At 40.2% G+C, this 13,948-nt stretch overlaps 1 protein-coding gene and 1 long non-coding RNA gene across 2 annotated transcripts in view; one reads left to right on the top strand and one right to left on the bottom strand.

Annotated features, from left to right (window-relative positions):
- Positions 1–13,948, bottom strand: part of LOC5516438 (ubiquitin carboxyl-terminal hydrolase 19) — a 29,733-nt gene that overhangs the window by 3,636 nt on the left and 12,149 nt on the right. The window contains exons 10-21 of the mRNA XM_048733419.1: positions 13,274–13,357; positions 12,919–13,013; positions 12,550–12,610; positions 8,139–8,254; positions 7,488–7,637; positions 6,906–6,979; positions 6,384–6,497; positions 4,862–4,959; positions 4,718–4,757; positions 4,455–4,530; positions 3,880–4,032; positions 2,988–3,145 (exon numbers count right to left, since the gene is read on the bottom strand). Coding sequence (XP_048589376.1) covers positions 2,988–3,145; positions 3,880–4,032; positions 4,455–4,530; positions 4,718–4,757; positions 4,862–4,959; positions 6,384–6,497; positions 6,906–6,979; positions 7,488–7,637; positions 8,139–8,254; positions 12,550–12,610; positions 12,919–13,013; positions 13,274–13,357 — 1,219 coding nt within the window. The remainder of the gene's footprint in view (positions 1–2,987; positions 3,146–3,879; positions 4,033–4,454; positions 4,531–4,717; positions 4,758–4,861; positions 4,960–6,383; positions 6,498–6,905; positions 6,980–7,487; positions 7,638–8,138; positions 8,255–12,549; positions 12,611–12,918; positions 13,014–13,273; positions 13,358–13,948) is intronic.
- Positions 8,716–10,627, top strand: LOC125573086. Its single transcript, XR_007313952.1, has 2 exons — positions 8,716–8,751; positions 10,487–10,627. It is a non-coding gene; the product is annotated as an uncharacterized LOC125573086 (long non-coding RNA).

The raw sequence follows: 13,948 nt of genomic DNA, 5'->3' as shown, positions 1-13,948 counted from the left end.
AGCCTTACGCATTAGTCATTACGTACCGATCTGTAGCCTTACGCATGAGTCATTACGTACCAATCTGTAGCCTTACGCATTAGTCATTACGTACCAATCTGTAGCCTCACGCATTAGTCATTACGTACCAATCTGTAGCCTCACGCATTAGTCATTACGTACCAATCTGTAGCCTTACGCATTAGTCATTACGTACCAATCTGTAGCCTTACGCATTAGTCATTACGTACCAATCTGTAGCCTTACGCATTAGTCATTACGTACCAATCTGTAGCCTTACGCATTAGTCATTACGTACCGATATGTAGCCTTACGCATTAGTCATTACGTACCAATCTGTAGCCTTACGCATTAGTCATTATGTACCGATATGTAGCCTTACGCATTAGTCATTACGTACCGATCTGTAGCTTTACGCATTAGTCATTACGTACCAATCTGTAGCCTTACGCATTAGTCATTACGTACCGATCTGTAGCCTTACGCATTAGTCATTACGTACCAATCTGTAGCTTTACGCGTGAGTCATTACGTACCAATCTGTAGCCTTACGCATGAGTCATTACGTACCGATCTGTAGCTTTACGCATTAGTCATTACGTACCAATCTGTAGCCTTACGCATTAGTCATTACGTACCAATCTGTAGCCTTATGCATTAGTCATTACGTACCGATCTGTAGCCCTACGCATTAGTCATTACGTACCGATCTGTAGCCTTACGCATTAGTCATTATGTACCTATATGTAGCCTTACGCATTAGTCATTACGTACCAATCTGTAGCCTTACGCATTAGTCATTATGTACCAATCTGTAGCCTTACGCATTAGTCATTACGTACCAATCTGTAGCCTTACGCATTAGTCATTACGTACCAATCTGTAGCCTTACGCATGAGTCATTACGTACCAATCTGTAGCCTTACGCATTAGTCATTACGTACCGATCTGTAGCCTTACGCATTAGTCATTACGTACCAATCTGTAGCCTTATGCATTAGTCATTACGTACCGATCTGTAGCCTTACGCATTAGTCATTACGTACCGATCTGTAGCCTTACGCATTAGTCATTATGTACCTATATGTAGCCTTACGCATTAGTCATTACGTACCAATCTGTAGCCTTACGCATTAGTCATTACGTACCGATCTGTAGCCTTACGCATTAGTCATTACGTACCAATCTGTAGCTTTACGCATGAGTCATTACGTACCAATCTGTAGCTTTACGCATGAGTCATTACGTACCGATCTGTAGCCTTACGCATTAGTCATTACGTACCGATCTGTAGCCTTACGCATTAGTCATTACGTACCGATCTGTAGCCTTACGCATTAGTCATTACGTACCGATCTGTAGCCTTACGCATTAGTCATTACGTACCGATCTGTAGCCTTACGCATTAGTCATTACGTACCAATCTGTAGCCTTACGCATTAGTCATTACGTACCGATCTGTAGCCTTACGCATTAGTCATTACGTACCAATCTGTAGCCTTACGCATTAGTCATTACGTACCAATCTGTAGCCTTACGCATTAGTCATTACGTACCGATCTGTAGCCTTACGCATTAGTCATTACGTACCAATCTGTAGCCTCGCGCATTAGTTATTATGTACCGATATGTAGCCTTACGCATTAGTCATTACGTACCAATCTGTAGCCTTACGCATTAGTCATTACGTACCGATCTGTAGCCTTACGCATTAGTCATTACGTACCAATCTGTAGCCTCGCGCATTAGTCATTATGTACCGATATGTAGCCTTACGCATTAGTCATTACGTACCAATCTGTAGCCTCACGCATTAGTCATTACGTACCAATCTGTAGCCTTACGCATTAGTCATTACGTACCGATCTGTAGCCTTACGCATTAGTCATTACGTACCGATCTGTAGCTTTACGCATTAGTCATTATGTACCAATCTGTAGCCTTACGCATTAGTCATTACGTACCAATCTGTAGCTTTACGCATTAGTCATTACGTACCAATCTGTAGCCTCACGCATTAGTCATTACGTACCAATCTGTAGCCTTACGCATTAGTCATTATGTACCGATATGTAGCCTTACGCATTAGTCATTACGTACCAATCTGTAGCCTCACGCATTAGTCATTACGTACCAATCTGTAGCCTTACGCATTAGTCATTACGTACCGATCTGTAGCCTTACGCATTAGTCATTACGTACCGATATGTAGCCTTACGCATTAGTCATTACGTATCAATCTGTAGCCTTACGCATTAGTCATTACGTATCAATCTGTAGCCTTACGCATTACTCATTACGTACCAATCTGTAGCCTTACGCATTAGTAGTCATTACGTACCAATCTGTAGCTTTACGCATCAGTCATTACGTACCAATTTGTAGCCTTACGCATTAGTCATTACGTACCAATCTGTAGACTTACGCATTAGTCATTACGTACCGATCTGTAGCCTTACGCATTAGTCATTACGTACCAATCTGTAGCTTTACGCATTAGTCATTATGTACCAATCTGTAGCCTTACGCATTAGTCATTACGTACCAATCTGTAGCCTTACGCATTAGTCATTACGTACCGATCTGTAGCCTTACGCATTAGTCATTACGTACCAATCTGTAGCCTTACGCATTAGTCATTACGTACCGATCTGTAGCCTTACGCATTAGTCATTACGTACCAATCTGTAGCCTTACGCATTAGTCATTACGTACCGATCTGTAGCCTTACGCATTAGTCATTACGTACCAATCTGTAGCTTTACGCATTAGTCATTACGTACCAATCTGTAGCCTTACGCATTAGTCATTACGTACCAATCTGTAGCTTTACGCATTAGTCATTATGTACCAATCTGTAGCCTTACGCATTAGTCATTACGTACCAATCTGTAGCTTTACGCATTAGTCATTACGTACCAATCTGTAGCCTTACGCATTAGTCATTACGTACCAATCTGTAGCCTCACGCATTAGTCATTACGTACCAATCTCGTCCGAGTGCCCTGCTGCGGGCGGAAGCCGACCGTAGGCGGTATAATGACCAAAGTTCACGTTACCCACGTGGTTAGCGACGGCATACAAGTCGTACACGTCTCCCCCCAGGCGGCCCTTGTCGAGACAGAACGGTGTCATGTCCAGGCCCCTACAACACGGTCAAGAACAATGAGAACCATCCAAACATACAAGGGCGTTGGGAACAGAGGTTGTTTGGTAAATTGATTTAGAAATGACAAACAACGAAACTCCCCTCTGATTTGGTCGAATTGTTCCTTTTTTTGCGACGCGATTTCCGTGTTTACGTAGATACCCGGTCAAGTTACGTTGCGTAATCCGAGCTACTACCCCGCGACGCGCGAACAGTCCCCGACGCGATATACGAAACGTGCCCGACCTATTTTTCTTAAATCAATTTACCAAACAACCTCTGCTCCCATCGCCCTTGAACATATCACATTGAATTGGAAGTGAATAACAGGGCTTGTGGCAAAAGGATTTTTGGGGTTTCTTCAAAGAACGGAGGGTAAATTGCGGGATATTTTTAAAGGTAAGAAAAGTGTCTTAACGGACACCTAGGTATCAAACAAATTTTTGGTAAGAAATGTTTCTGAGTTTAGGCATTTGTTTACGAATTGGTCAGAAATCAAGGTTGATATTTTGACAATAGAGTCATTACATTGCTTGGATGCACTTTTGAAGGTTGTCTATGCCTTGGATGAATCCATGAGTATCCGGGTCTGGTTATGTTAAGTTCGCATTTCTGACGTTTTGAAGTTGGGCCTAATGTATATTGTACGGGCGTCTCAGGACGTTATAGTAATAAATAACTTAAGATCCAACCAAAACAGCCAGTGTGGCTTTTTCGTGTGAGTGACAGACCTGACAGGAAATTCGACGAGTTTAGTGATCTTATCCCTGAACAGGATGTTCTTGAACGAGAATCTCTTGAGATGGATGATAAGAGTGTCGGGTAGACGCCACAAGGACATCTGCTTAGTGGCCTCGCGGTGCTTCTTACACTTAGGGCAGTGCCTGAGTGGAAACATGGGTTACCCTGACGTTAGTATCAGACTAAAATAAGATTATTAATCACACAGAAGTGGGGTACAGGGGTGTGGGCGTGGTAAGTCTTGTCATGAGGATTAGGGAGTAAGGCGCGTGGAGGGAGTCCTAAGGCTTTGAGGAAGGGAGAAAGGGTGGTTAAACCATGCATCATGTTTCAAGCGTCTAGTTTTAGTTGAGAAGATTGGAGGAAGGGTAGGATGAGAGGGGGATGGATGGTAAGGGAGTACAAGCCACGGGTCATCTTAACTGAGTATCTATTTGGAGGGGAGAGAGGGTTAGCCGCATGGTCTGGTTATGAGGTACATACCATGCGTCATCTTAACTGAATATCGAGTGGGAGGGGAGAGGAGGGGAGGGTTAGCTGCATGGTCTGGTTATCAGGTACATACCATGCGTCATCTTCGCCGAGTGTCTCAGGTTCTGTGAACAGCTCAAAACATTCACGCAGGGTGCAGCTGTAAGAAGCTAAAGCGATGGTGGATTACGAAAAGCACTTACAGGACAGCTTTTAAACGACCAACAAAGCACACATAATCAGACATACAGTACTGTATGTGGTAGATCATAACCACTAACAGGAAAGCTTTTAAACGACCAACAAAGCACACATAACTAGACATACAGTATGTAGTGGATTATAAAAAGCACTTACAGGAGAGCTCTTCAGATTCGCAGGGGAGCTCTTCGCATTCCTGAAAAGGCAGACAGATGACTGTAAGGTGCACAGTTCTTTAAGGGTTAGGGTCTGATGGCCCACTGGTGATCTTCTATTAAGAGAAGAGTTGGTCTGACTCACCAGGGGTTTACCGCTGACAATGACGTAATCTTGCATACGTGGTGCATTCCGCCAATCAAGAGCCAGCATTCGTCCACCCAGCTCCAGCGGTTGGTCCCCTGAGTCACAAAAAGGTGAATTGGGTAATCCAATAGGAGAATTGCACCAAATTGGGTAATCCAATAGGAGAATTGCACCAAATTGGGTAATCCAATAGGAGAATTGCACCAAATTGGGTAATCCAATAGGAGAATTGTACCAAATTGGGTAATCCAATAGGAGAATTGTACCAAATTGGGTAATCCAATAGGAGAATTGCACCAAATTGGGTAATCCAATAGGAGAATTGGACCAAATTGGGTAATCCAATAGGAGAATTGTACCAAATTGGGTAATCCAATAGGAGAATTGGACCAAATTGGGTAATCCAATAGGAGAATTGCACCAAATTGGGTAATCCAATAGGAGAATTGCACCAAATTGGGTAATCCAATAGGAGAATTGGACCAAATTGGGTAATCCAATAGGAGAATTGTACCAAATTGGGTAATCCAATAGGAGAATTGTACCAAATTGGGTAATCCAATAGGAGAATTGGACCAAATTGGGTAATCCAATAGGAGAATTGTACCAAATTGGGTAATCAAATAGGAGAATTGCACCAAATTGGGTAATCCAATAGGAGAATTGCACCAAATTGGGTAATCCAATAGGAGAATTGCACCAAATTGGGTTATCCAATAGGAGAATTGTACCAAATTGGGTAATCAAATAGGAGAATTGTACCAAATTGGGTAATCAAATAGGAGAATTGTACCAAATTGGGTAATCAAATAAGAGAATTGTACCAAACTTGGGTTACCAAAAGAGCCGACTTGTCATGTTGGGCATTGCATTGATGGAATAGGAGAACTGTACCAAACTCAGTAATGAACAGAGCCAACTTGTCTTTACAAAAACATCAGACAGACATTTTTCCCTTTCGCAAAATGCAACCTGCAGCAGTGTTTTGCTTGTGTGTACAATTAGCAAATCAGCCAGTGGGAGGCACGTACATGCAATCATTGAAACGAGAAGTGGCGGACAGTCGTTAAACATAATCACTTGTGACATGATGCGTATGACTAATGCATTATTATTACAAGAAAGGACCCACAACTTTGGGACTTTGGGGACTTTAAAACTGTAGTACAGAAGTATTACGTATACATTTCACAATATCTTGGACAAAAGCTTTGTTTTGTATCCATCTGTTATGTCTGTGTTCCCTGATTTTACTATTTTTCAAGGTTAGAAGTGTATTTGTGAGCTTTTGTTTTAGGTCAAAATTTGTGGATATGTGTACGACTTCAATGCATTTCTACGACTTGTGAAATTAGTGTTCAGTTGACATTGCGTGTGTTGAGAAGTTGAGAAGGAGTTCTACACAATTATTTAGCAAAAGATGCCAAATCTAAGGGGGTTTTCGCTATTTTTCCAACGACCGGCAGGTTGCAGGCAGGTTGTGACCAAAAAGTGTATATAACCAGGAAGCAGGTCTTACCCTGGTCTGTGATCCGTGTCCCCTCAGGGCCTGTCAGACCCTCCCCCTGGCCATTTACAGGCTTGATGAAGAACCGAGGGTGGGTCTCAGTCATCAAATCAGATGACGAGTTATCTGCAACAATGACAGACATCTATCAACTTAGAGGAAGACACAAACCTGGTACATACTGGATATTAGAGTGTGTTTATCATTCCCCATGGGCTGCATATGGTCCCCTCTATCAAAAATATTTTGCAAAGACAATGCCCCTAATGTCCACCCATCTTTAATACCCAGGTTCCAAAAGACGGTGCACATACTCAATTCCAGTGCACACTACCATATGTGTGTGTCTCTTTCCCATCGTAAATCTCAAGGTTCCTATTCAAAGGGTACATAATGTATAGACCATTCCAAACATGCTTTAGCTGGGGTGGGCGAAGGGGGGCATGTAGTCTGCCCCTAATGCTCAGCAAATTCTGGATCCACTCCCTGTTGCTACACTGTCACAACTACAGCTATCAAGTCCTGGAGATGTACCTGTTTCACAAGCACTTGACGGGTCACTCGTCTTTGTGGTGTTGTCTTCACCATCACGAACATCTACAGAATGTCTACACACGACGCAAACATAATAAAGAAATCATCAGATGGTACCATAACTTCTATTACCGCCATCCCAAACAGACAGGAAGACAACAAGGCGGACAAATGGGTAGACAGACATACTACTTGTTTGGGAATGTGTATAATGTGAAGTCTCCAGTAGACAAAAACTGTAGATTAAGTATATTCATTACTTTGGCTCAGAAACTCTTATATCTAATAAGAAATATGAGCTATCCTGGGGAGGTGGATCAATAAATGGTTATAATATGGCTACATATAGCTTTGTTTTACCAGACGTTGTGTACCAAATAAAACGTGATATTAGAATCATGTTCAAGAGTGATTTGACTGTATTTCACGAGGGATTTGACTGTATTTCTTGAAGGATTTGACTGTTTTTCTTAGGATAAAAGCAATGTGTGGAAGTTTTACCAAGTGTATTCTATTGACTTAGACAAAGCGAGCTGCTCTAGAGTAAATGTTTCTCAAGCTAAAAGCTAAGAGTGTATTTACCGAGCATATTCCTCAGCCAGGTCTTTGAGTCTTGTGTAGGTAGCCTGGGAGGCAGGCATGCTGACGATAAAGGGTAACCCGATCATGTGACGGCCAGATTTGACCTTGCAGACCTTGCGATGTGTTGGCCAGTGCTTTTCCTGGCATTTTCTGGAATCAAACACATCATCAAATACACAGGGTCACAAAATATACATACTCAATATGTGAGAATGCACTAATGAAATCATTAGCATATGCATACTGAACAATGAGAACATGAACCTACTGAACATGGTGATGTGACGTGTGAATGGATTTTTTTTGTTTACCCCTTCCCTTCCCCCATAGATACATAACAGTGTCACCCAGGCCAAAATCATGACATACATGATTATAGCCTATAGTGCCATGAGTTATTTTATTGGCAGCTTAGCAGGGCATAAGAGGCCGGCTCAGTAACATAGCAACACTTTGCAATGAAACTTTTCTCAAAATGCTGGCAGGCTTGGCTCTTTCATGCCCAAAAATGGTGTGTTTCTGCATGCTACTCAGTTGATACAAGCTTTATAATAAGGCTTGTTAAATTGTCCTATGGTGTAGCATATGGTGCAACAAAAGTAAAAAAAAAAGACAGCAAAGGAATCCGGCAATGGGCATGTGGAGCCTCACTTGTTGCAGTATCCTATGGCATAGCATCTCATGCAGCGCTTAAGTGGATCTGCTGGATTCTGGTTTGTGAAACAGTCGGCACAGTGTAGTGGTATCTTGGCAGGGTAGTGTACACGCTGCAACAAATAACACATGACACTAAGAAAAGACAGTACTAACCTGTTAACCTGTCTCCCTCACTGATAACAACACAATGTGTTTAAAGAGTGAATGTATGAGAGATAATGCATTTTAACTGCACAATGCCTCCACTCAATGCACTTAATAGCGGACCCAGCGTGGCCGTAGGCTTCGCACGGAGCCCCATAGGTATAGAAATGGTCTATAACTAGACGACTCAGTTTTTGTGGTCAATGCATCATTGTCACAAGCTGCCAGCCAGCCAGCCAGCCAGCCAGCTGCGATCTGCCTCGGCACAGGCCTCCAGAGCGCGCAAAACAATATGGTGGATGAGTATTTCTGCCCCTCTCAAAAACACATGAAAACTGACTACAGAAAAGCCAAGAATTGTCGAAAAAGAAGTGCTTGAAAAAAATCATTTGTGGGAATGCTAACCACAGATATGACCCTGGTTTTGAAGTTTTGAAGAGTCAAGTCTTGTGCTCGAGTCAAGGTCAGCTGAATTGTCAGATTAAGCCACAAGATAAAGAAAGAAAAAACAAGCTAATTTTATGGACACCTTCTCCGACAAGTGCTCCTGTGTATTTGTTCTTGCACTGGCAGACGTTGGTACTGTAAGTTAGCGTATTGTATTAGAGTACTTAGTGGAACAATCTTTCGGAGTTGTTTTGTTTTCAAACTTTGAACACCTTTTTCATTGTTGAATTTAATTTACTTTAAGTACTTACCTAAGGGAATAAATATTCTAGGCTGTATTTATCAAATTCGATCTCTAAATCTGCCATTCACCATCTATCATAGGAAAATTATAACTACTATTCATGAATGAATTGAATATAAGTTACCACAGCTGTAAACTCTGTCACAAGATTTTGGACCTCATCATAAACCTAATTTTTGTGAGAATGTTTATACATTCTCTGTATTCATCCACATTGGCTCTCTTGTTTGTTTTTTTACATATTTGCTGTATTTCATCTGATTTCACAAGATTTCAGTCCAAGTTGGGTTGACAGCTATGAAATACTGGAAATAAAACCAAAAAGTGGTTTTTAAATCATTTCAATGATTGATTAGTCAACACAGATAGTGTCGGAGACCGTCTAGCTCAGGAAACGAAGTCCAGACTAATATGGGGCCACAACCAAAACATCGAAATGAGAGGAAAAAAATATTCATCTATAAATACTAAAATCAAGAGCTTTATATACTTTATATTAATACTACTACTACTATATAACTAATTTAAATATAAGATAGAATAAAAAATATTCGTCTAAATGTAGAATTAGAAAATAGTTATTAATTTTTTGCACAAAGAGCAACATTTTGTCCCATCATCAATTAGAAGGGAAATGTTGATTTCTCTTATTTTGCATTTAAAAGTATTTAGACTCGGTGACGATCTGATAGTGACCGACAGTTTCCCCCAAAGCTTTGGCCCAAGGTACCTTAAAGAGTGCTTTCAAATTCTCATTAAGATGAGCAAGGCTTAAATGAATTACTTGGGTAAACCCCAGCTTTCTTATAAAATATATAGAAAGAAATAGAGAACTGTTTTCCTAAAACCCTAAAGAAATTGAGAGCTGGTCTCCTAAAACCCTAAGTATTAGTAATTTGTGAAAAACAACATATATTTGATAAACACTTGAAATTTAAATCAACTATTCTAGAATTCTGTTTTGATTTTTTTTAAAAGTGCACATAAATATTAGGACCTTGAGGCTCTGTTACCTAAAAAATATGCCTTGTTTTTATACCACCTACAATATTTTCAATAACCCTGGGTACCTCAATTTTTTCTTACAAACCTTAAAAAAACATTTTTTTTACTCATGTCACAATATAATGTGGTCCAAAAGTAAAATTCAGGTTTCATAGAAAGCCAAGACAGCTTTTTTGTAGAGGAGCAATTTGCTCAAAAGCGATGGTTTTTTCCCTCTGCAGCTTCTCCTATAAAAGCTCTTTCAACCTCTGGCTCATCAGATCATAGAGCTTTATGAGACAGCAAAGTTCATATGTTCATTTTCTGTAATGGGTATCATTTTAGAAAATTTTAGTTGGGACTATTTATAGTTTTAGGTTTTATGAACTAGGTTTTTGTGGTATAATATTTGTATCCTATTTTTAGTTTTAGGTTTTATAAATTAGGTTTTTGTGGTATAATATTTCTATCTTAAGGAAATTACCAGTTGTTTTCTTAAATGCTTTTCTCCAAACTTCTTCAGGTTAATCTCAGCCAGAGATTCTGAAATCAAGCTGAGACACAAGCTGCTGGCTAAGAGGCATGACCCAGGGCAGGATGTACATATAAGGCATTGGTATTTAATGTAGGTCACCAAAAATAAACACATATAAAGTAACAAAAAGTGAGATAATATTTTAATGGGAAAATTGTTCTAAAAAATGGACCAGAGTTATAAAAGTAAAAAACCTAGTTTTTTTCCAAGTTAGCCTGACAGGTTCTTGTATAAAGTGTGGTTAGTGACATTTAAGCTATTTAGGTTCATAAATAGTCTCTTGCTATTACAATGACTCATGGTAAAGTAATTGAGGTAGTAAGTTAATCATAAAAAACAAAAAACAGGTCTCCTATATGATCCCTTAAGATCATATTTAAAACTATTTAGAAATCAATTTTCCTATTTCAACCTATAGGCTAAATAGATGCTTATAAAAAGGATTCTAATTTGATAAATTTAGGTTAACAGGTTCTTATAGGTTAATTCTAGGTTCTTATATGTGGTTCTTAACTGTATAATAAAATAATATACTCAGAATTTTTTTCAAATATGTTGGAGTGCTTTTAATCCACCCTTAGCAAAGTAACATTCTAAAGCACAAGAGAGAAGGTTAATAAAGATGTTTTTCCAATATTTGAATTGCTTACTTTAAAACTTACACAAGAGAAAGAAAATTATAAAGCCCTATCTTTGCAAGTTAAGTAAAGTAATTTAAAGAAGTGAAAGGAATTGGGACAGTACAGGCAGGGAATAAGTACTTTAACCTCAAATCCACTATGATAGTGTGATTTGCTGATATACTTAATGTATAGGAATTTGATATGTATTTGTTTAAAGAATAAAATAGCACCCAGTTTTTTGTGAGGAACTTTAATTGATCCTCATTTTAAAATAAATATGACCTCCCTTCACACCTGAAAGCCTTCCCTGTTAATCAAAGCACAAATTTATTTTGCTAATTTTGCTGTATCAGTTGTCTATCAAGTATAGTTTAGTTAATGATATCCTTAGTAATGTCAATAAATACTTTTTCTACCTAGAACAAAAAACATATTTGTTCTAGGTATTCCCTAAGAGGATTGGGAGGACACCTTTTACTAATAATTGCAGTATTTATAGAACATGCAATCTTTATACAGGGCTTCTGGAATTACGCGGAAAAAAACTCAAAATTACGCGGGGTTCTTTGCTAAATTACGAGCTAAATTACACAGAAAATCAATCATTACGCGCTAAATTAAGCGGGATTATGCAATACATTTTTCTTTAAAAATCCAAATTTCGTGGGATTCTTTACTGAATTACGCGCAATTTTATTATTAGTCCTAGGCCGTCGCGGTTGAGCAAAGAACGCCTCATTTTGTTTGTTTTCGAAATTCAGTTCGAAATATTGCACTCTTACGAAGAATATCTCTCTTTTTTACGAGAAATAGAGGTAAGAATCCTAAACGAACACATCAGCTGTGGAATTAAATGTTTTGTCTTTCAAAATTTAGCCAAATTACACGGGATTACGCGAAAATTTGTGGATTACGCGCATTACGCGGAAAAAGCCAAATTACGCACTTCCGCACATGAGCGTAATTCCAGATGCCCTGTTTATATGTTTTACATATGGTGCCGTTTTTGTGGGTGGTGGAACATGATGCATAATGAAAGTGCAGGGAAGGGGGGTTCTACACAAGTTTATGCTGAAAAAAGTCATGCTGGCTCTGCTTTTAGGCAGTGCCTAAATCTATATTAAATAAATCTAAATCTATTACATTAATCCTTAGATGGCAAAAAGGAGAAATACTAAACAGTAAATCTACGTTTTTTTTATTGTAACTACGTAACTACTAAGTACTTGATTTGTGTTGTTTTGTTAGAATTTATTTACGTACTTGTGCACTATACCTAACCAACAGAGATCCTAATCTTACCCTAGGATGAATGTAATAGCCTAAGGGATAGGACAGGTATACATGACTTTTATTGGGTGTCCCAAAGGGTTATTGTTCTGGATTCTAGTACAAAGAGTTACACAGTTAAGGGGCATGGTCACACACCTGCATGATTGACACCTCATAAACCTCCTCTTCAGCTTCCTCAACACCCAGCACCTGAAATCTACAGACGCCACCAGTTAGACAAAACCAAAAGATAAAAAGCAACCAGTAATTGTATTATTGATACACAGTGGTAAACCACTGTGAAACAAAGCATGTTTTGAAAAGCTGCAAAAATATGGTGGGAAAAAGTACAGGAGCCAAAATGACTCCATTCTACTAGGATAGACAAGATAAATGCCAATTTTCCTTTATCAAAATAAACACAAAGGGTTTTCCTGCACATTGTAACTGTCCTAGGAGCTTTGTGTACAATCTCAAAAGAAGTAAATTCACCAAAGAATCGTAGTAATTTCTAAATCAACTTACACAAAGATGTTATCTGTAGCAGTGACTGATGAAAGGCTACTGTTCCTCTGAAAAACCTTGTGAAACTTTCCCTGGAATTCCTCAACCACACGCATCTGAAGGGAAATCATAAAAGTCAGAAAGGTTCCCTTGTCCCCACAACAGGGTTCAAAATAGCGGCCGGCTGCCGGCAATAGCCAGCTGTTTTCTGCTCTTTGCCGGCCCTTTTTTCTGTATTCCATCTCATAATTTGAGTTTGCAGGCTTTTTTTCCCACCAAAATCCACAAAGCTGGCAATATCTAGCAGATTTAAAAAAAAATTGTTTTGAACCCTGAACAATCTTTCCAATACTCACAACCCTTATTATTAACTCACATTCTGGACTCTTATCCCAGTCTTCCTTTCCACAGCTGCCATGAGTTGCTCAACAGAACCATCCTGGGAGACTTTTACTGTCATCTACAACAAGAAGCGCACACAGCATGAGGGGTGTACAAGGGTGTGGCTAAGAGAGGGTGGGTGTGAGAGGTGTACAAGGGTGTGGCTAGGAGTGGATGTGAGGGGTGTACAAGGTTGTGGCTAGGGGAAGGTGGTTGTGAGGGTGTTCAAGGGTGTGGCTAGGAGTGGGTGTAAGGGGTGTGGCTAGGGGAGAGTGGGCGTGAGGGTGTTCAAGGGTGTGGCTAGGAGTAGGTGTAAGGGGTGTACAAGGGTGTGGCTAGGGGAAGGTGGTTGTGAGGGGTGTTCAAGGGTGTGGTTAGGGGAAGGTGGTTGTGAGGGTGTTCAAGGGTGTGGCTAGGGGAGGGTGGGTGTGAGAGGTGTTCAAGGGTGTGGCTAGGGGAAGGTGGCTGTGAGGGGTATTCAACGGTGTGGCTAGGAGTGGGTGTGAGGGGTGTGGCTAGGGGAGGGTGGGCGTGAGGGGTATTCAAGGGTGTGGCTAGGAGTGGGTGTGAGGGGTGTGGCTAGGGTGTGGCTAAGAGAGGGTGGGTGTGAGAGGTGTACAAGGGTGTGGCTAGGGGAGGGTGGGTGTGAGAGGTGTACAAAGGTGTGGCT

Source organism: Nematostella vectensis, chromosome 10, assembly GCF_932526225.1.
Source record: "Nematostella vectensis chromosome 10, jaNemVect1.1, whole genome shotgun sequence".
In the NCBI taxonomy this organism is placed as follows: domain Eukaryota; kingdom Metazoa; phylum Cnidaria; class Anthozoa; order Actiniaria; family Edwardsiidae; genus Nematostella; species Nematostella vectensis.
Note: the sequence above shows the minus strand (reverse complement) of the source record. Positions and strands in the feature narration are given on the sequence as shown.